General features: G+C 31.1%; 3 protein-coding genes and 1 pseudogene across 3 annotated transcripts in view; all 4 read left to right on the top strand.

Annotated features, from left to right (window-relative positions):
- LOC125833420 (probable LRR receptor-like serine/threonine-protein kinase At1g67720) overlaps positions 1-23,407 on the top strand; it is a 91,440-nt gene that overhangs the window by 55,247 nt on the left and 12,786 nt on the right. Inside the window, exon 2 of the mRNA XM_049512568.1 lies at positions 22,947-23,043. Within this exon, the coding sequence (XP_049368525.1) occupies positions 22,968-23,043 (76 nt within the window). The 5' untranslated portion in view covers positions 22,947-22,967. The remainder of the gene's footprint in view (positions 1-22,946; positions 23,044-23,407) is intronic.
- On the top strand, positions 3,358-8,361 carry LOC125833430 (L-ascorbate peroxidase 2, cytosolic). Its single transcript, XM_049512579.1, has 9 exons — positions 3,358-3,543; positions 5,488-5,662; positions 5,761-5,826; positions 6,961-7,009; positions 7,108-7,190; positions 7,309-7,388; positions 7,554-7,656; positions 7,836-7,894; positions 8,103-8,361. Exons 1-9 carry the CDS (start codon positions 3,425-3,427, stop codon positions 8,119-8,121), a joined length of 753 nt encoding a protein of 250 aa, XP_049368536.1. The 5' UTR covers positions 3,358-3,424; the 3' UTR covers positions 8,122-8,361.
- Positions 10,281-12,642, top strand: LOC125833429 (uncharacterized). Its single transcript, XM_049512578.1, has 7 exons — positions 10,281-10,514; positions 10,591-10,716; positions 10,792-10,950; positions 11,495-11,613; positions 11,703-11,894; positions 12,018-12,108; positions 12,536-12,642. The coding sequence occupies exons 1-7, from the start codon at positions 10,281-10,283 to the stop codon at positions 12,626-12,628; spliced, it is 1,014 nt and encodes a 337-aa protein (XP_049368535.1). The 3' UTR covers positions 12,629-12,642.
- Positions 14,245-15,148, top strand: LOC125833360 (uncharacterized; annotated as a pseudogene).

The following is a 23,407-nucleotide window of genomic DNA, read 5'->3' as shown; positions in this document are numbered from 1 at the left end:
GTCTGAAAAAAGACATATTTCTATGTGTAAGTTATGTTCAATCAAATTATTATGTTAGAATCCATAATTATATCAAAGCGTCATGATTTTAAATTCATAAATTATAAAGAAGAGAATAGTACGGTTATGAATTGTGACATGCAAATTATAACAAACTGATATGAATTCATGTTATGCTTGACCTGATTGTCTTGTTAGATTACTTATAAATCATGTCATGTTATCGTAATCTCAAAGTTACAGACAGAACAAGAGGAGCACATACTTTTGAGAGCGGTGGTTTGCAAGTAATGACAAATCGATATGACTTAATGTTGATTTAACAGAAATGTCTTGAAGAATTTCTCACAAATCATATCAGATTAGTGTGAGTTTACTGGTAATTAGTGACAAAAAGTGTTGAATTAGCTCGATATATTACCAAATTAGCATGTCTTACTTCTGATAAGCTTTTACAACTTGTATTATTTAGTTGCCTTGGTGTGAGTTACTTGTAATCACTAATAAACAATGACACGTATCACTAATGAATTAAACATGATATCCTAGTAAATTGGCGTGACATATAATTAATTGTAATCCTTACAACCCAATTTCATTAAACTACTTCAATGCATTACAAAGATAACATAAAGTCAATAGAATGGATTTTACATATTGAAAATATATTTACGATCTTCAAAATTTTCAATGGAACCTAATATACAAGAACAACAAAAGAATACAAATTTTATATACCTCAAAAATCACCTCATGTTTTGAGTGATTTACCATAATGGCCTTAAAAAGTAGGGAAAATTATGTGGATAAGCAAAGATATACTAGTTAATTAGTTAACATAGCTATATTTTGTCTTAATTATAATTCGCAACTTACTTTTAGTTTTATATGATTCACACGTTTGTATAGTTTTGAATTTGTATAACTTTTGCATAGTATAATTTGTATAGCTTTTTAAAGTTCAGATATTTGTGTTTGTATAAATTCATTATTTCGAGTTTATACGAAAATAGTTGAATTATACAAACGCACCCGCGAATTATACAAACTCACCCGCGAATTATACAAACGAGTCAGCTTAAACTATAGCTACAACCCGTAAATATGCAAACTATAGCTATGAAACATAATTGAGTTTATTATAGTGGCTATTTGTGAAAGTTTCCCAAAAAAGTATATAGTCTTGAACTTTTGATTTCGCTTGCTCCGGGGAAAATTTCAAGTTGGACAAATTCGAGGCCTTCATAACTTATTGGGCTTAGGCCTACTTGTAAATTGTGGCCCAATCAATTGACTCGAAAGTCTCTAGATGGCATGAAGTGTATGCAAAGCAGCATGCCACGTCAGTATACCCACAAACTATTAACACGTGTTGGGCTATAATGGGCCATTGAATCAGTAGGTCCATTATTGGCCCAAATTACCCTCATAACACACACGACAACTCTCTTTTGCGTCATTTAACATGTATCGATCTTTTCTTTTTTAGAGAAATTTTTATAAATAGAAAAAGATTAAATTTAATAAGTCTTCTTAATTATAATTTACCTAATTATGCTTCATAATTATAGTTTCGTTTGTTATGGGTATTTTCGTTTGTATAATTCGTTTGTCAATATACAAACAAGGTAAGTATATACAAACTCTGTATTTATACATTTATGAATTTTTTAAAACTTATACAAATCAAATGTAGCAACATGATAATTATATACAATCTAGGGTAAGCACATACAAATTCTGAATTTATATAGTTAGGAAAAAACTGGATTTATATAATTAGGAACCGAGTTATACAAATTTTGGATTTATTCAATTAGGAGCCAAATTATATAAATTTTTGATGTTGTGCCATGTAATTATGATAGTAAGTTAGTGGGGAATGGTAATTTAATTAAACTGTAGTTGTGTTAACTAATTAACTAATTGCTTATCAGCGTAATCTTCCCCCTCTTCCCCTTTTAATATGTATTTACAAGATATATAGTATTTGAAATTACATATGATTGAATTCAGATAAAATAGTTAAAATTTACTTATTGTTTTTCGAAGTACATAAATATATTATTAAAGTTTAAGCAAAAATACTCAGGTTTAAACTATTTCACATAAACTTTTATACTCAAAAAAATGATACTCCTTAGGGGTGGGAATTCAGTATTCGGTTCGGGTTTCTCAAAATTCGGATTTGCTAATTCAGTAATTGATAGTTAAAAGTAGATACCAAATATCAAATTTTAAATTTCAATTTGGTAATTCGGAAACGGTAAATTAAACTTCGATTTGGTACAGTATTCGGTAATACCGTATTGAAGTTACAGTCAATTATATTACAAAATTAATACTATTTCTCGAATAATTTTTATTTTTTATGTGGACGACGCACGATATAATAGAAGATCAACAAGCAAAAAGACACCAAGAAAAACAAATTGATACAACTAAAGACATGTATTTGGATTATTCATGCTCATTCTTTAACTTTCTCTTTGGACTTGTACTAATGAGTAATGTATATGTTGATATATGACCTTCATTAAATAAATAATTTGGTATTTGGAAAATTTTGAATATCAAATGGTACTAATGTCTCATACCAAACCTAAACCCGAATACCATAATTCTAAAATTTTACTCCCGAATACCATACTAAATATCGAATTACCAAATATCAAATAATTAAAAAATTCAATTCGATTCAATAATTCAATTTTCGATATTTTCTACCCAGCCCTAAAACTCCCTCTAGTTCATAACTCCATACTAATTAAGTCAATTATTGGTAGATGACACACTGTAAAAAATATATTTAAGAACATCCATTAAATACCACTTTTCATTATTATCTCTTTTGCTTATTTCCAAATTAATATATTAGAAATAGTTAAGAACCTCACGAAATAAAAAGTAAATCTAAATAAATAAATAATCTTAACATTTTCTTAAAAGTTAAATAATTCACTTATTTTAAACTATAAATCATTTTTTAAATAATTCATTTATTACGAACTTGAGAAAATATACATGATTCATTATATATCAATATGTACATTGATTGTATACATATTATAATTTTTTTTTTTTGCTGAACTATACTTATTATAAAAGTCCTCCTTTCATTTTAATTTGTTTTTGAAAAAAAAAACAATCTCTTTCGAAAAAAAATAAAATCAAAGGCGCCCATAACAGGTGCTAGACGTTTCTAGTAAATGCTAGTATGAACCATTTTCTTTTTTTCCACTATAAATAAATATTCAGAGATCATCTTCATTGCTCTACTAATACATTTTGCTTCAAAGGTTTGATTTGTATATTTTTTGTTTAATTACTTGTTAATTTAGATTCTACAGTGTTTGAATTTGAGCTGATTTTTGAAATTTTTGGGGATATTTGTAGATTTGGAAATCGATCGTTAATCGGAGAAATGGTGAAGTGTTATCCGACAGTGAGCGAAGAGTATCAGAAGGCAGTTGAAAAATGTAAGAGAAAGCTCAGAGGACTTATCGCCGAGAAGAATTGTGCTCCAATTATCCTAAGATTAGCGTAAGCTTTCTTTCTCTCTTTCTATGTGATTGTGTTTATTGATTCCTATGTTTCGTAGGAGGATTCAGAATTTAAACTCGAACTTGTTTGGCAGAAAAAAATATTAGAGAAAATAATCCATGTATTAACTAGTTGTGTTTGGAACCTATAAATTTAAAATTCTAGCTCTGCCTCGAGCCTCACATAGGTAAATTGTGTTTTCTACGGTCTGGAAATCATAAATTTCGGATTTTAACTCTGCCTAGTAATCAACTACGGCATATTTGAATGCACTATGTACGAATTTCGATGATAAGAGATTAGTAGTATGAAGAATAAGACAAGTAAAACGTTGTTGGGAATGATACTAGAGTACAATATTGAGTATAAGACTAGAATTACAAAGTACTCTCTCCGTCCCATAATAGTCAAATTCACTATTGGTTTGACACACCCATAAGAAACTATAAATATAAGAGTGATTTTATCATATCACCTTTTGAATATAATAAATACAAGACAAAAAAATGTAATAGAGAAATAATTATAATTAATGATAAAGGTAAATTAGGAACTAAATGTAAATTATCCATAAATTTCATAAAGTGGACAAGTGTTGTTTGATATCTATTTTTAGTATAGTGGACAAGTATTGTTGGACGAAGGGAGTAGTAAATACTCCCTCTATTCCTAATTACTTGTCCATATTTCCCTTTTTAGTTGTTCCTAATTACTTGTCCATTTTGACAAATCAAGAAAGGACAAGTTTTTTTTACCAATTATATCCTCAATTAATTACTTTGAAAAAAGTAAAACTTCTTGAAAAAGGTTTTAATTCATCCACTTCATAATTAATAGGGGTAAAATGGTAAACTTACTATGTCAATTATTTTTTTCTTAATACGTGTGTCAATTCAAAAGTGGACAAGTAATTAGGGACAGAGGGAGTAACTTATTACAAATATTGTGTTGTGGGCTTGTGTCAAGCCACTGCCTTGAAAGCGATTTCGGTCCAACTCTGGTGCAAATCGTTGTAGTCGGTAGCTCTTTGAGGTTCCACCGTTACTCTTAAACACGTGCCCTCATGGCTGAAACTTGAAAGTGGTGTCATATAATATAAAATATTATAAAAAAGAAGAAAAGAGGAGGATGTTTTCTTTTCTTTTTGGTGGTGTCGTATAACATTCACAAAAGGCTGCTTATATAGGATATTTCAAGAGGAGTTATAGTAAATACGAGAGTTAATTTTGAGACACGCATTGTGAATGTAAATGACATTAAATGCCATTACATCACATTCCACAGAAACTCTTCTTTTGTTTTGGAACGGAAATGTTCTCCTCTTTGTAACGTACTTTGCTTTGTGTTCTTTGCATTACACAAAATGAATAAAGGTTGAAATTATTTTACATATGTATCAGCAGATTAAAATATTAATATGTAAAAACGGTTATATTGTCAATGTTTATAAGTTCCCTAACTTCAACTGGAGACTGGAGTGATGCATAATGTTACTGTCGATATATATAAGTTAAATCCATTAAAAATTTAGGTATGCGCAAACTCATAAATTTAAGCCCAACGGAAATGTTACAATATCTGTTCATTTACATGTACAGATGGTCTTGGTATAGAGGTTTTTGGGTATAGTACTAGAGTTAGAATATATACTAAGGGTGCTCAAAATATAAGTAGGTAAACACATGAAGAAACCAATGGGATTCAAAATCTACTATATATACATAAAAGTTAATTTTGATCTTATATATATAGTCTTCAACCATGAACCCCCTTGCCGTAGTCTGGCTCAGTCCCTGGTACTAGTCGTTATGCGCTTTGTTCTCCAGAATTTAACTGTGTGGACGCTGAAGTCCAAAGTTGACACAAAACAAAAAAGGTTCGAGTAAATTGTTAAGAATTCTTTACATGATGAATGCCTTAAGTGTTGGATTACTTGGGTTTCAGATGGCATTCAGCAGGGACATATGATGTCAAAACCAAAACTGGTGGTCCATTTGGAACAATCAGGCACCCTGATGAACTTAAACATGGAGCTAACAATGGTCTTGACATTGCTGTTCGACTTTTGGAGCCGATCAAGGAGCAATTCCCAATCCTCTCCTACGCTGACTTTTATCAGGTATAGAAGTTCTAAGGCAATTTAAGCCTCGGGACAAAATCATTTCTTTTTGTGCGACTTCATCTAACTGTTACTTTTTCTTTGGTTACAAACTGAAGTTGGCTGGAGTAGTTGCTGTTGAAGTTACGGGAGGCCCTGATATTCCTTTTCACCCTGGGAGACAGGTAATTAGTAACATGAATTTTCATTTCTCACCTCGCAAGAATGTTCTCTGTATATTACGTAATGATATGTCTCTTGCTTGATTGCCAACTTGACGATTCCATACTTGGTTTCATCTATTTCCGTGTGTTTGTAGTTACTGTTAGCTAGTATATAGAAAGTTACTTCCAAAATTTTCAGTATCAGTGGAATAAATGTTATGCACTCTTTCCTATTAGTTGTCATGTTTTCTTCGGTGTCGTTTTTCCTTTTCATTATGACTTTGTTTTGCTTCACTTGAGCCTTCAATACAAGTTTCATCTATTTCCATGTGTTTGTAGTTGCTATTAGCTTTAAAAAAAAAAGTTACTCCCAAATTTTTCAGTATTTTACTGATATAAATGCTTTGCACTGCATTCCTATTAGTTTCCCTATTTTCTTCACTGCCCTTTTTCCTTTTCATTACTACTTTGTTTTGCTTCACTTGAGCCGAGTTTCTTTCAGAAACAACCTCTCTACCTCCACGAGGTAGGGGTAAAATCTGTGTATACTAATTACTAATGTTACTCCTCCCATTAGTTGAAACACTGCCTTCACTAGATTGACATGAAAAATGCCCTTTTTCGTCTTCTTTCCAAAGAATCGGTTTATTGAATTTATGGGGCATAATACATAAACATGACCCTTAACTTGGCTTCAACGGATAACTATGCCCTCCAACTTTGAGTGTGCACGAGTAGACACTTAAACTTGCATAAAATTGAATAAGTAGACACATGTGTCCTAAATGGCATAATACACGTAGGACGCCATGTAGGATACAAAATTGCCATGTAGGATGAATGTGTCTATTTGTTCAATTTTATACAAGTTTAAGTGCCTACTTGTGCACATCCAAAGTTATAGGTCATAGTTGTCAATTGAAGCCAAGTTAAGGGTTATGTTTATGTATTATGCCAATTTATGGCATGTAAGAAAGCTGAACTATTGGGACTTGAGCTATAGGAACTTGATCACTAGGATTAGCTCCTTGTTGTCAAGAAGATTATATTACAATGCAATATTGATTGTGAAATATCAGGAAAATATTGGCAACTTAGAACTTCTATACTGATTAATTTCATCAGTAAAAATTACAATCGTTGTTTACTTTCCAGGACAAGATAGAACCACCTCCAGAAGGCCGCTTGCCTGACGCCAACAAAGGTTACTGCTTGCTTCTTTTACTCTTTTAAGTAGATGAAGTAGCTCAAACTACACGGTCTCTCTGAAAAATCGTGCTGCGTTTTTTTCGTTTTCTGCAGGCTCAGATCATCTGAGGGAGGTTTTTGGACACATGGGATTGAGTGATAAAGACATTGTTGCTTTATCTGGTGGTCACACTCTGGTAAGTACACAAAAAGAATCGATATAATATTGCACTTACTCTTTGAAAATGGTGCCTTTAGAATGTACATTTCCGTTGTATTTTATTCAGTATCATGGTTTCTTGATTCTTTAATCAGGGAAGGTGCCACAAAGAACGCTCGGGATTTGAAGGAGCATGGACCAACAACCCTCTGATTTTTGACAATTCCTATTTCAAGTAAGTTTACGCCTCTATAGAGATTCCTAACTAAATTTGCCTCCTGAATAGAAGTTTGCTCTTTCTAATTGCGTAAGCACTTACATGAGATTGTCACACACTTCAACAGCTTGTAATAATGGTATAACTCGTACGCTTATGATGTAACTTTTTTTTGAATGTCAGGGAACTCCTGAGTGGAGAAAAAGAAGGTCTTCTCCAGCTACCATCAGACAAAGCACTCTTAGAAGATCCAGTATTCCGTCCTCTCGTTGAAAAATATGCTGCAGTATGTAGACTACATTCTGATTGTTCTTTCAAGACCATATTTACGTACCATTTTCTGGCGTAGACATACTTGAGTGCGATATATTGGAAGTTGAATGATCATTTGTAAAATTAACCTTGCATAACATTTATATGATGATCCTCTTTGTCTAATTAGATGAAAATGCCTTTGTTCTACAGGATGAAGATGCATTCTTTGCTGATTATGCTGAAGCTCATTTGAAGCTCTCGGAGCTTGGGTAAGTTATCTTTATTCTACATCCCTCGCTATCTAGCCATATCCATCGTTAAATAGGATCAGCGACTGATTCTGCTGTTTATCAAATACTTATTCATAAGAACTTACTATAGTTATTAATGTATAAGTGACATAAGTTGTCTAAATATGTTTTATATCGACAGTATATAGAACTTAAACTCGGTTGTTTTTCGTGCACTCAAATTCAGATTTGCAGATGCTGAGTAAGGTGTGGTGAGAAAGGTGTTTCAACAATCTCTGGAGAGATCAATCTGGTTCTTCCAATTTTTCATTTGTACTACTTATGTATTTAAAACTTTAAACGTCTAAAGACCAACTTTTCATATATTATATGATTGAAGAAATATATTGTCTGGCTATGAGTCTTGTAATCATGCAACTTTTGTGTCTTTATGTTTGTTACTAGTATATACTATATATTATGTAATGGTAAAATAGTTTGTTATATTTTGCTAGTGTCCGTTAGAATCTCATATTGATTGGGGAATAAACGGGTGATTTATAAGTAAATTTGATTTTGATGTAATTTCAATTGTGAAGGTCGTAATACATTATATTAAAATAATGTGAATATACACGAATGTGAAAAGTGAAGTATAAAGGAATGCTTTTGTAGTTATTGTGACATTAGTATTCCACCTCCCCAAAAGGACGGATAACTAATAGGAAAACTACAGGATATAGCAAACATTAATATATATTTAAAATGAATAGCTATAGTTTACTTTTGTTGTGTACACTTTAATATTAAATAGCAAAGTTAATTAATTATACATGAATAATCATTTTTTTTCAATTTTATATGTATATTAAGAATTATTAAATAGCAAAGTAATTAGTACAGGCCTAATCAATTATGCCAGGCATGTTTTACGGTGCTTGTTCCCTATGTTTACCATCTTCAATATTTTCTCTTTCAATATTTCTATAACACCGATTTGTTTTTTTATTATTTTTTTCAAAAATCCTTCTGATTCACGATCCTTTTGCATAATTGCAGGAGTGATTTTTGTGATTCATCTTCATTAGGTATCTTCTAATTGCATTTTTTTCTTGTTTTTATGAAGATTATATTTGTATACATCTATATGTTTCATCTATTTTCATAGGATTTTGATTGGAGATTTTTTTTCATTATAATGGCAAAAATCAGTATTCCGGTATACATTTATTTGATGAATTGTTAATGAACTTCCTTCGTTGATTCCGATAGCAGTGAAAAAAAGTAGTACAATAAAAATAGGAGGAAAAAGAGATTGAGGTTTAGTTGTACAACAAAAACAGGAGGAAAAATTTGAAAGGTTGATTAGGGTATATAAGTATATTTGAATACACTTGAATACTCACATTCACATTGTGTTATGTTCTATTGTTCTTATTTTTGGGTTGTCCAATGTATCTAATTTTTGTTTAACAACAAGGGTATTCATATGTATATTATATAGATGTATTCATAAGGTAAATGTATTTAAATTGTCGTGCTCGTATGCTAAACTGATATACTTTACCAAGTTTGATATATTAATTAATACATTAAGTTCGATGATGGTTTGTATCCTAGATATATTAATACATTAAGTTATATAAATCATTGTATCCATTTGAAATCAAAGTAGTCATATTCTAACTGTATAAATAATACATTTTTCTTAGTAGGAAATAAGATTTTATGTCGTGAATCGTCCGATTGAAGCGCCGCATATGTAGATTTATAGAAATCAAAATTACTATACAAGTTATGCTTGTCATGGAGTTCACCTATTTAAAATCGAAAGAAATAAAATTCATTCACAAATACAATCAATTCATCAAATATAATAAATAAATTTAACTAAACAAAATTCTATGAATACCTTTATGACGCCTGAATAAAAACAATGGTGTAAAATGTATCGCAACATTTTTGTTTATTTAATTGGAATCTGAGTGGATATGTTTTCAATAGGTAAATATTAGTTGGTAATTTAATAATGGAAAGTTGAGAGTCTTAAGGAAGTAATTAAAGGGTTGTCTGTCATATAGTAACATAAATTACCTTATTTAGTGAATTAGAATTGTAATTATATTACTATATAAATAATAATAATAATAAAAGTTATACAAAAATACAGCTAGATATAGACATAAACTGTAGTCATTTTTGATAAATATCATACTTATAGCTATTAAAATTCAATAACCCTATAAAACTAATAAATAGAATAAGTTACGGGCCCGAAACAAGAAATTAAATGTATTTGGTGTTATAGATAAGGATTTAAAGAGAATATATAGGGGATGCCAAATGGCAAAACCTAAACCATTTATGTATATGTGTTTAAATATAATGATGAAGTGAAGTTTAATTGTGAAACGAAGAGGAAGTGATGGCTATTGATTGCAAATTTGTTCCTTACTTGAGCTGCAGACCTAGTAAAGAGATAGTGTTTCCATTCCGTGCAACTGAAAAGGTTACCAAATTCAAGCTCTCACCTGGCAGGTTTCCTTTTTTAATATCTTCTTCATCTTCACTTTGGTTGCGGCCAACAGTCATCTCTGCTGCCGCCTATAAGAAAGATGTGGAGGAGTCTGAGGATACCTTCAGATTAACTTACTTGGAGGTGCATTTTCTATATATCTTCATCCATCCGGAGTATTATTTATTATTTATTTATTTATTTATTATTTATTATTTAGGGGAATAGCTGGTTGTGGGAAGTGGGAGGAATCAAAATTCTGGTTGATCCAATCTTGGTGGGTAACTTGGATTTTGGAATTCCTTGGTTATATGATGCTGCCAAAAAAGTTGTCAAGAATTTTCAGGTACTAATTGTATCTATCACCCATTTTTCCCCTGTTATATATTATTATATCTTCATATTTCTTATGTATGTGCAGATTGATGACCTTCCATTAATACACTGCTTACTCATTACACAAAGCCTTGATGATCATTGCCATCTCAACACATTAAAGCCTCTCTCCCGCAAGTTCCCAAACCTCACTGTTATAGCTACTCCAAATGCTAAGACACTGCTTGATCCTCTTTTCACCAATGTGAGTTAATTAGCTTTTTTTCATAATAATTATGACAAAATCCTTACTGCTCACTTCATATTAAAGCTATTTGTAACTAGCTGTCTTTTTGCTAAAAATGGTATTTTTTACTTGGACTACAATAGAAAAAAGACTGGTCAAGCTTGCTAGATAAAGGAATGAATGTCTCCTCAATTCCTCATGTATCAGGAGAAACTCTATAAATGCTTCGGTTTGAGACAGAATGCACAAGACTTCTTTTCATGAATTATATGATGGTTAATCAGTTTCACAAAAAGAGAATGTGAACATTCAATAAAGTTTATGATTTTACAAAGGAATATCTCCTCTTATGTTACTTATTATCTGATTGGAGTTCAATCTTCTTTTCCTTATTTACTGTCATTTCTATGGGAAACTAAAAAAGGGGAGATGATTTTGGAAAATCTTGAGTAACAAATATAGGATGGGGATAGGTTTGGCTGACAAAATATTAGGTTCCATAATGAGTTAACACTTGTGTAAAAGGAATTCCAGACTCTTAATGAAAACTTAAAACTTTCAGGTCATCTACTTGGAACCTGGCCAGGATTCTGAGATTGAAGTGAGCAATGGCTTCCAGGTTAAAATTGAGGCTACTGCAGGGCCAGTTCTTGGACCTCCTTGGAAGCGACCTGAGAATGGGTAGATTTGATTACACATTATTGTTCGTTCCACTCCATATCAATGATAACTGTTACTTTGCACTCAACTCTATAATAATGTATTCCCAGATATATTGTCACTTCTCCAAAAGGTGCTCTTACTCTCTACTATGAACCCCACTGTGTCTATAACAAGACCTTCTTAGAGAAAGACAAGGCAGACATTGTTATCACTCCTGTCATAAAGCAACTTCTACCAAATTTTACATTGGTTTCCGGACAAGAAGATGCAGTTCAACTTGCAAAATGCCTTTCTGCCAAGTATGTAATGTTGGCTTGTGAGTTGAAGTTGAAAAATTCTCATGTGCCTTTAACTTTATTTTTATTAGTTTCTCCAGAAACAATGAAATTAATCCAGTAAGTAATTATGCTTTACTTATATAGGTTTGTTGTGCCGATGAAGAATGGTGACCTCGACAGCAAAGGGCTTCTCGCTAGTATTGTAAAATCTGAAGGAACAATTGAATCATTCAAGGTACTTTATTGTAACTTCATCCTATGCATATTTAGCTGTGTTATCCATTAATCATCAAGGGTGAGCTAGACATTATGTGTTTTCTTTTCCTAGCTTGGAATTACTTCATCTTACAGAAACTTCACTGCTGGCTTCTTGGTGCTTTTTGTATTTCTACTAAAAGAGAAAGTAATAGGTAGGCAATAATTCTTAACTTGTAACTCTAAGTTGTACAGGAGAATGGAGGACTAATTTTTTACAAACTCATTGAGTCTTACATTTTTTCTTGTTTTCTCTTTCTGCACCTCTTTGTACTTGAACAAAGAAGAAGTTAGTCAATATCATTAAAATTTCTCAGCAAGAAGACTCGATTCTGTTAATTTCAGTTTACTAATCATGAAGTTATCATTGTTGTTAAATGCATTTGCAACTTGTTTCTTTGTGGCAGCAACTTTTGTCAAAGGAACTACCAGATGCAAAGGTACTAGAACCTATTCCTGGAGAACCACTGGATATCTCAATAGCTGTACACGGACAATAAGAGGAGTCATGTTTATCTCAAACTGTATCTGAGAAAATTAGGAACATTTCACCATTCCATCATACTTGTTATTACCTAAAATAGATTGATTATGGAGTACTTTATTACTAGATATAGATGTATAAACTTGTTTCTTTTCTCCTTCCCAACAATCTCAACTCTTCCTTCGTTTCCTAAACACACAAAAAAATCACTTCCAATTGGTACGAATTTTTCATCTTGCTTCTTTTTTAACAACATGGATACAGTGGAACTGTTGCAGCCACTAATCAACAAATTGCTGAGAAACAAGGGATTTCTATTGTTTCGAACCCATTTCAGGAATTATATAGTTGATGAACAAGACATGTTTTGACAAAATGGATAGTTGATGAACAACACATTATTCAAAACTATTCGAGCAGCTGAATAGTTGAAGAAAATAGAAGTCCGGAGCTTAAAGACCAAAAAAAATTGACAAAAATTTTAAAGAGCACAACTTTTTTTTTTTAACCAAAAAGGCAACATCGCTCCTGATGTAGCGATTTTATTTTCACACCGTTACTCCATTAAAAGATAAAAATCGCTGACGTACCAGCGATTTTGTCCAAATAAAATTAAAATTAGATAGAAAATCGTTCCATACGTAGCAATTTTAGAAAAGATTTTTTAAAAAAATCCTACCAAGGCAGCGATTTTTAATTTTTTTTTTATTTTACTAAAATCGTTGCCAAGGCAGGGAGTTTAGTGGAAAAATATTTTTTTAAAAAAATAAAATCGCTGCCAAGGCAACGGTTTTAATACAATTGGCAGCGATTTTGGTGGGAATTTTTTTTTAAAAAAGAAGGTAGCGATTTAAGTAAATAAATATATTTTTTAAATCGCTTTGGCAGCGATATTATTAAAAAAAAATTAAATCGTATTTATTTATTTTTTCAAATCACTGACAAGCAGCGAAATTTCTTTTCAATTTTTTTAATTAATTGTTCAAATATTCACATGTCATATTAAAAAAATAAATCCAACTCACATGCATGCCTAAAAAATAGAAAAGTTCACACGTTTCATTTAAAACTTTTTTATAAATTGGTTGAAGTATAGTTAACTCTCCCTTCAAACTTCTTCTATAAATTGGTGAAATTATAATTTCCAGTCGGTAACTCTCCCTTCAAATTGTTTCAAAAGTCTTTCCTCTATAAGGTAAGTTTTGACTTATTTTATTTTCAATTTTAAGAATTAATTTTTAACTTTTATATGTTATTGTGAACATATTTGTCTTTAAATAATTATAGTAACATTAACATTTATTTTATATTTTGCATATAGATATGCATCCATCAAATATGTACGTACATCCTGGTCCAGTAGAGTATGATGTATTAAAAATTCAAGTTCATCATTGTTCTGAAGGAATTTGAAACGGTAGCTTAAGAAAAGAGAATGCTTACTTATATACGTGTCACGGTGATGTTGAATGTTGACAACATATAAAATATCATCCAATACATCCTCACATTCGTCAGTATTTTGAAAATTGTAGGTTTAAAGAAATTCTTGATGTAGGATGTGTGTCGTATGACTTTGGATTAATTTCTGCTTTAATTGAAAGGTGGCGTCCAGAAACACATACCTTTCACATGCGAACTGGCGAGACTACCATAAATTTACAATATGTAGAATTTTTTTTTGGAATGGTAATAGATGGTAGTCATATAGTTTTAAATGGCGCTGATACTTTAGGAGTTTTGGGTAGACAAGAAATTATGTTTGAATTAACGGGATGGTTACCAGATAATGATTATTTTTCTGGTGTTAGTAGACTGTTAACATATAAATTAATTGAGCATATTGAGGGTTTAGCTAATATTACTGATCATTCAACTGAGCATGAGGTGCAACAAATGTTTAGATTATATTTATTATTATTATGTGGTGGGACAATATTTCCAGATAAATCTAATAATAAGCTTAATTTGGACCTTTTGATTGATATGAAAAATTTAAATGTAATGTCAACACAAGCATGAGAAGCAACCGCATTATCATATTTGTATAATTGCTTATATCGTGCATCAATGAAATAATCAAATGAAGTTTGTGGATTTCTCTTTAATGCAGGTATACATTTTTTAAAATTATTTTTTATATTTTAGTAATATGCACTTTTAAATTTAATTGTATTCTAAAAATATTAAATTTTATTTATTGTAGTTTTGGGCATAGGAACGTATTATTTCCCTACAACCATTACCGAAATCTCTAAAGACCAATCAACTTGAGGCTCCAACTGCGCTTGCACGTAAATGGACTCGACGTAGAAATCATCAAAATGAGGCACAAACTGTAATCGGTGTGATTAGGGATGTACTATACATATCGCAATTTGAAAAAACTAGGAAGAAGCTAATAATTGGAAATAGTCTTTTTTGGAAAGAATGAAACTCGGGAAATTTTGTTAAGTTAGAATAAGTTGAGTTTTGGTCAACTTCAAACGGCCATAACTCCTAGCTCATGATGAGTTACGTGTATTTCCAGATATAGTTGGAAGGCTCTTGGAATAACCTTTCCAACGCCGCTGAGTTTGCGCGATTTCAAGTTCGTATGAGTGAGTTATGTCCTTTGAAAGTTGTGCTGTTTGAATAAGGAATGTCTAATTCGGATTTTGAAAGGGTAATTTAGTCTTTTCCTTACCTAATTATTCTAATTCATTTTTAGGAGTTAATTGGGGTAAAATCAGATTTTAGCTAGTTTAGAAAAGTTGAAGTTTCACGCTAGGGCTTGGAGAAAAGAGAAAAGAGGAAAGAGGAGAAGGAGAAGAGAAATCAAGATTCGTCAAGATCGTCGAGTTTAGCTTCTGAAATTCGTCAAGGGGTGATCCCTACGAGGTATGTGAGATCACATAGCGATGGGTTAGTTCACCCACGCGCCAACCATGATTCAATTCAGCGAATTTAAGTCAAAGTTTAGAAATTGAGTTCTTGATGAACATTGTTGAAGGTTTCGTTTGAATTATTGTGGGTTGTGTTGTTGAAGTTTCTTGATGATTTGATTGATGTTTCTGGGTGTAATTTCGGGTTGCATCCATCATATATTGAAGGTATAAATGATTCTAAGTGTTTGGGGAAAGAACTAAGTGAAATTAGAGGGTTTAAAGATGAAAAACAGAAAAGAAAAGTCGGGGAACACCTGAGGAAAGTCTTGGGGAGTCGCGCCCCTCATAGCCCCAAAGAGAGGCCTCTGATCTTTGACCTCTGGGGCGCCACGCCAGCCAGAGTGCCCCAAGTCAGTCTCTGATCTTCAAGGGTTGGCACCACCTCGCGCCTCTCAGAACGCCAGGAACACCAATTATTCTCATTCGTCCCCCACCTTTGCATACTAGTTCCTTAGCAATGTACCTATGTTTTCTAGTTGATTCCAACACTCTAAGGTACATCTAAACATCATGAAATCATCCATAAACATGAGATCATGAACCTTGAATCCATAATCCAATTCAAGGAAAGTTAGCATCAAAGTCAAGAGAAGTTAAGAGTCAAGTCTAAAAGTTAAGAAGTAAGTCAAGAGAAGTTTATAAAGTTTTTCTAAAGTCTTTCACAAACGTTTTAACTTTGTTTTAAGGCTTAAGTTTCAAGTTAAACAAAGAGTAAAGAGTTGAGTTTATTTCTCAAAAAGTTATAAGGGAACTAAGTATTCCCAAGAGTTTAAAATGTTTTCACATTTGAGCAAGAAAGGGAACACCGATTCTAAGAGAGGTTTTAAGCTAAGTTTTGAGTAATTATCTCAAACCAAAGAAAAAAGTTTGTTTTAAAAATATATGAGCTAAGTATATATATTTTGGGAGTAGTATTGAGCACCAATATGGGGATGCGAGTTCATATTAACTCAAGTCTCCATAAACCATGTAGCCATTATAGGTAGTGAAGGATCATACTTTTTAGATGACTCCTTAAGATGTTTTTAGCATAGACTAGTGGATCCACTTAGTTAAGGCATTCTATATGACAACAAAGTATAGGAAAATTCTGGTAGCGTGGGTAAAACGATGTATCACCACTTAGGCTCATAGTGGTGGTTGTCAGTTAGAGAATCTCCCACATAAACTATATTACTTTATTATATGAGTAAAATTGAGTTTGTTATTGCATTTTCTTTAACGAATTAAGTTGATTTTACTATTTTTAAAAGCTTTCATATATTGCATGTGTTCCATTGCTTTATTTTGAGTTATGTTATTCATGAATTGAGAAGAGCCCAAGTAAGTGTTCCTTTCAAATCCTTTTCAAGCTTAAGTTGTGTTTTAGCATTCCAACTCGCATACTCGTACATTCAATGTACTGATGCCAGTTGACCTACATCGTCTTATGATGCAGACGCAAGTAACCATGATCAACATCAGCGCCTCGTTGATCAGGTTGAGCACTCAGAGTCAGTTGTGAGCCTTCTTGCATTCTGGAGGACTCCTTTATCATTTGCTTTCTAGTTTTCAGTTGTTAGGATGATCGGGGGTCCTATCCCGACATCCCTCTTTGTTTTAGAGGCTTCATAGACAATTAGTAGTTCAACTGTCTTTACATTATCCTTTCATATGTCAAGACTTTAGGTGCCATTTTGGCCAAGTTGAATGTTGACTTTTAAACATTCTAAGTTATTTTATCATTCAATTTGAGTATAGTGCTATTGATCTTTATAAATATGCATATAGTCTTTCGTTGAGTTAAGTAAGTCAGACTAAAGGTTCACTTGGAGCCAACAATGGTTCTCGAGTGCCGGCCACGTCTAGGGTGTAGGCTCGAGGCGTGACATACTAGATAACTTAACTGATGATCAGTTATTTAAATATTATTAGTATTTTTAACTATTCATATGTGTATCCCATTTTATTTAAATTTTTAACTATTTACACTTATATTTTGGTAGGTCCTCAAAATAAAATATTATATGACATAACAGTAAAACCAGATATTTCGTAAGATTGTTTCAATTAATGTACATATTTGTTTTTTATTTTTTTGTCAAAATATTTAATAATTATCTTACTTACATTTTTTTATAATTTATTTGGCAAGCTTATTTAGAAGATGTTATTAATGGATTGTCTGAGTGGTGTCGGTCAGGACAATCTCTCTGGATGGCACATGCGCCATTTATTTGTGAAATTTATCGTGAGTGACACAGGGTTGACCGTGTTGTGAGACAATTTGGTTATTTACAACATATTCCTGGACCGTGTACCCAATCTTTCCGAACATCATTTTAAGCGTGATAAATGATCCAAAATAAAACAAGAAGATATAGATGCGTTTAACTACATACAATATTTATGGAAACAACGTCAAAATTGTATATTTCGACCTCCATTTGTAAGTGATCAAGCAGATTACATTCGTTGGTACATGAGGCATTCCCGTATGTTCATTGGAAATCCACAACGTGTTGTACAAAGAGGGTATCAACACATGGCAGGAAGACATGAGGCATTAGTATGTATATTATGAAATATTATCGATGGGACAATTCAAAGTTAAGAACTAACGACGACAATAGCAATGTAAGTGATGGATAGGGAAGAATAAAACCTTACAGTCGCCTTTTACAATAAGCTAAATTGAAAACTTAAATATATTTTCATGAAACACATTTAAAAAAAAAAAAAACTAATTAGCTTTGAAAAATCGCGCATAAACAAAAAATAAAATAAAAATAATAATAGTTTTTGGTGTGGCGTTGATGGGGGTGTTGATTCAATGACATGATGCATGTGTACGACACTCTTGACTAATTTTATATTGTTAGGGTGATATTTTATTTACTTCAAATAAGATTAGAGGGTAAATAAACATTCTAATAGTGGAAGTGTTAATTTGTATATAAAATCGGGATCCTTTCCTTATGAGCCAATTCTCAGGGATCATTTGATAGCTGAATAAGAAATAAGTTATTCATGTATTAATTTTTGTATAACTTATACTACATTTGGTAGGTAGATAAGAAATAAATTATATATTTGGTAGAAAATTTAAAAAATCCACTATTAATTTTCACTTGAATGGCTATTTTTTAAATGAGCAATTGCAAAAATAGTACATAGTTAGTTGTCCATTCCTCCAAAAAAATAGTTAGGTATATGGGCCAGAGCCCAGATGTTTAAATAATACACCTTACTGGACATCAAAGTGGGCCTCTAGATGTTGGGCTCTCATTCCCTAATCCATTTAGAGCCCACTAATCCCTGTAGTGGTTGTATACTCGTCTCGTATTTGATCGTTCGGTCAAAATAATTTTAACGCGCGTTAAATATATAACAAAAATATATGTTTGTCTGCAAATAGCTTGATTGGCGATTGTACCAATATGAATAAAAATCTCTCTATATAAAAGAAATACAATCTTTTCTCTTATGCAGAATTTTCATTTTATTTTTACATAACTATTTCTTTATATTTTGAATTTCGTTATCGAAATTTCTCACTCATTTATTGCATGTATGTGAATATAATTCGCAAAAAATCAGAAGGTACTCAATTTCAACATTATTATTTAATCTTTATCACTTATATATATATATTTTTTTATTATTTTTTTAAAAAAAAAAACGAAATTTTAGTCACATCTATTGAACTTCAATTATATAAAATTTCTCACCAAAATGATAGTCAAAGTATTCCGACATTAGACAAATTAAAGTTTGGTGAAGTCCAATTAAAATTAAATTAATGCCAATATGTACAAGTAGTTACCCCCCCCCCCCCCACACACACACAATCACCACCACCACACTATTGAACTTCAATTATATAAAAGTTCTCATCAAAATGATAGTCAAAGTATTCCGACATTGGACAAATTAAAGTTTGGTGAAGTCCATTAAAATTAAATTAATGCCAATATGTACAAGTAGTTACCCCCCCCCCCCCCCACACACACAATCACCACCACCACACTTGTTGGTTCTTTCTTTTTTTGACTTTTGACAAAATACAAACTAAGTTTATAAGAGGGATATTTATGTGCACTAAAATTGAGAAGAAAATATTTTTTTTATGATTAGATATAATTTAAATTTATCGTTTATTTAGTACATAGAATGTTTCATTCAGTAACCTTATTAACAACATTTGTGATGATTTTGTTAAGTACAAACTATTTTCTTTAACTCATAGTTGTGTGTATGATTTTAAAAAATTGATTTCCTTCGCAAATTATTTTTGAACAATCATATAATAATCTAATTAAAAAGCATGTCTATTTTATGTGAATCCAAGAATGAGGGATTTCTTTTTATAGAGGAAAAAATAAACTATCTTTTTAGTATAACTTTAATAGTTGCTATTATTATAATTGAATTTCAAAATATTTGTATTATACAGATACTTAGACATTAAGGAATACATAATACGTAAAAAATTTGGATTCTTAAGTTAATAAAGCAAAAAAGTAGATGAAAGAAAACAAAAGAGAAAAAGAGAAGGTTTTTTTTCTTCTTTTCTTTTTGTAAAGTGATAAATAAAAAAGTTTTCAATCACACACTTTGATAGCTAAAAATGTAGTAATAAAGGAAGTTTGTCTTAGTGGAAAAGTGATTAATAATTAGTTGTGAATAACATGGTCTTGCTTAGAAGCTTCACTCAATTTGAATTAATACGAGTTTCGAGTTTTAGGTTTATAAATTTTAAATTCTTTAAAAAAATAGAAATTTATGAAATTTTAATCATGGACGCTTTTCAGTAATATATCTTTAAATAACGTAAGTAGATTTTCAAAAGTGATAGTAAATGCTTCACAAAAATTTCTTTTTACCAGCATTGAAGAATTTTCAAAATATGTGATATGACGATTATGTTAATAATGATCCTTTTGTTTGACCAAGAAATCTTTTTAGTAGTACTTATAATGCATGTCTAACATTTTTTTTTCTAATCTAATTGTTAGATTTTAAAACTAATTGGTAAATATAATACTATTGGATTTGACTCAACTTGTGATTAATAATCCTATTGAGAATGAAATTTTATATACGGACGCTCTTCATTAATGTATCTTTAAATAATGTAGACAAAATTTTAGAATCGATAGTAAATGCTTCACAAAAATCTTTCTTGAAATTTTTTCATAATGTGCAACATGGCAATTATGTTAATAATGATCCTTTTGTTTGTCCAAGAAATCTCATTAATAGCACTTACCATGCATGTCTAACATTTTTTTTCATAATCTAATTGTTAGATTTTAAAATTAATTGATAAATATAATAATATTAGATTTGACTCAACTCGATAAACAATCCTATTGAGAACGAAGTTTTTCCAAACCATCGTAATTATCTTTTCTTTATTAGTATAATAATGAAGTTGAAATATGTTCAACGTTCCTCAACTTGCATGGTTTATTTTCTTTAAAATTTTGCAAAACAATGATATTGATTAAAATAATTTAGTTGTTTATTCATAGATTAACTTGCCCTTTAGAGATGTTTTACAATGATAATTAATTAGTTTATGTTTGTCCTTTAATTCAAAACCTAACATTAAAATATATTTTTTTAATTGTTTGTTTTCTTAAAAAATTTATTTTTCCAAAATAATAATAATGGAAAATAAGGACTTTTTTCTACTTTCTAGGCAAGTTATTTTCCTCACAATTATCTCAACTATTAATTTAACTATAGTATTGCTCTAACTAATGTCTATTTGTTGTTATATACATTTTTAATACTAAAAAAAGTTATTAACATTGTATATATAATATTTAAAAAATTATGAATCCTTCGGGATGACTCAGTTGGTTTGGAGGGCAGTGGCAGAGCCACCTTGTAACTAGGGGTTCATCCGAACCCCCTTCGACGGAAAATTATATTATTTATACATGGTTAAAATAATTTTTTAGCTGTATATAGTAGATGTTGAACTCCCTTTGACTACTTTGTGTGATTCTTTCTTTAGATTTTGAACCCCCTTATCTAAAATCCTGGCTCCGCCATTGTTGGAGGGTGGTTATCCACACGGACAATTCGGGATTGATCCCCCCTCAATGCCTTCTGAGTCAAGCTGTCGCATAGAGCTTGCCTAGTGCGGCTTACATCCCTTGTGTGGTTTGCAGGCGGATACACAATAAAAATTACGCAATGCGCACAAAGTGCAACTCTTAACTGAGAGTTTCAAATTTGAACTTTGAAGATAGCAAACTCCATATAATCAAACATTCATGTTTTAGCGATTTTTGACGCGATTCAAATTTAAATTATTCGAACCAAATAATTATACCAAAAACTCTAGTTCGGAGGTGGGAGTGGGTGTGGGTGGGGTGTGAGGGGGGGGGGGGGTGAGGAAGGAATATCTCTTTTTTATAACATTGGTCATAATATAGTCCAACTTAAACCTTCCATGCTGTAGGTCCCATTTGACCTTTTTCTCTTTCCCTTTCAATTTTTATTATTAGATGTAAATATCAAATATTAAAATTTGATATGATATAGTATTATTAAATTTCGATACGGTAAATTTAATAATTATTTACTATTAATTAAAAACATATTTTGATTATTTATATACATAATTTATCTAATATTTACATATTAACTTTTCGAGAAATCACATATAAAATAAAAGTTAGATTTTCACTTTCAAATCTTAACGGTATAAATTTAGCATTATAAATTCATCAAGATATATAAATCAATCGTTAATATTAACGACATATAGTTAAAGATGACATTCTGTATTTGATTCGACAAATTAAACTTTAATACGTTAAACCTCGATTCGATAATTTATTTCCATCCCTATATATTTCAGTCAAACAATTTTTTTTCTTAGAATAAGACTATTTGTCGACTGTAACAACCTCTTGATTTTATTTAAGATTAAAAAAACAAAACAAGTTATAACAACTCAAGATGTCATGTTAGAATTAAACTTTACAAAATTATTGTATTTTCCTTAATTTAATCTTAATAGATAAACATAAACAGCAAAAATACAAAATAAAAAAAATTGGTACCTGACAAGTGATAATGCTTCCAACTTAACTTAGCAGAAGAGTGATAGAGTCCTTCCCACACACTAAAAAATAAAAAGACTCAATTTTTATCATTCTTTCTCTTTCAAGATTCCTACTTTTTTGCTCTTTCAACATTTATTGCTCAATTTATTTAAGTTAAGAGGAAAAAAAAACATTCTTTTTCACTCCAGAAACATATGTATAGCAATCATATACATTAATGTTATGTTTTTTTGGTTTTTACTTTTTTTAAATTCTTGATATTATGCTCAACTTTTTAGCCAAGTGTCCTTTTTGATGTTCCCATCTCCATAGTAGTTCTTGTTCTTTTTTTTTTTTTTAGCAAAGAACAAGATTTGGAGTAATGGGTACTGGAGTTTTCATCTTCTTTGTTTGGTTTGCTGTTTTTCTTCTCATTAATGGCAGCCAAGCACAGCCAGGTAATAACCCTTTTTTTTTGCTTATTATTGTTTGTGGGGTTCTAGATTTAGTTGTTCTCGTTCATGAGTTTCTGTTGTTATGGGTTGTACTACTTTTTTTTAAAGAAAATTTGTGTGATTTCCTTGAAATAGCTTGTCTTGATGTTCATAGTGTATTTCTCTGTGCAAGATTTGATTTTTAAGAGTATCTTTTAATCTTAGTAAAGGGTGTGGCAGAATGGTAAAGTTTCTTTCACACTTAATCAGAGATGAAGTCGTCTTTGTTAGGGAGCGCTAAGACCCCAATAGTGAGCTTTCTATTGCGCGAATTCGGAGTAGTTGGGGAGTTGGTTCTTGACGCTGGACTCTTGAGGCTAAAAAAAGA

The sequence above is a fragment of the Solanum verrucosum genome, unplaced genomic scaffold, assembly GCF_900185275.1.
Source record: "Solanum verrucosum unplaced genomic scaffold, falcon-dt-bn FXZP01000142.1, whole genome shotgun sequence".
In the NCBI taxonomy this organism is placed as follows: domain Eukaryota; kingdom Viridiplantae; phylum Streptophyta; class Magnoliopsida; order Solanales; family Solanaceae; genus Solanum; species Solanum verrucosum.
The sequence above is the reverse complement of the archived record's forward strand: the minus strand, read 5'-3'. Positions and strand labels throughout refer to the sequence as shown.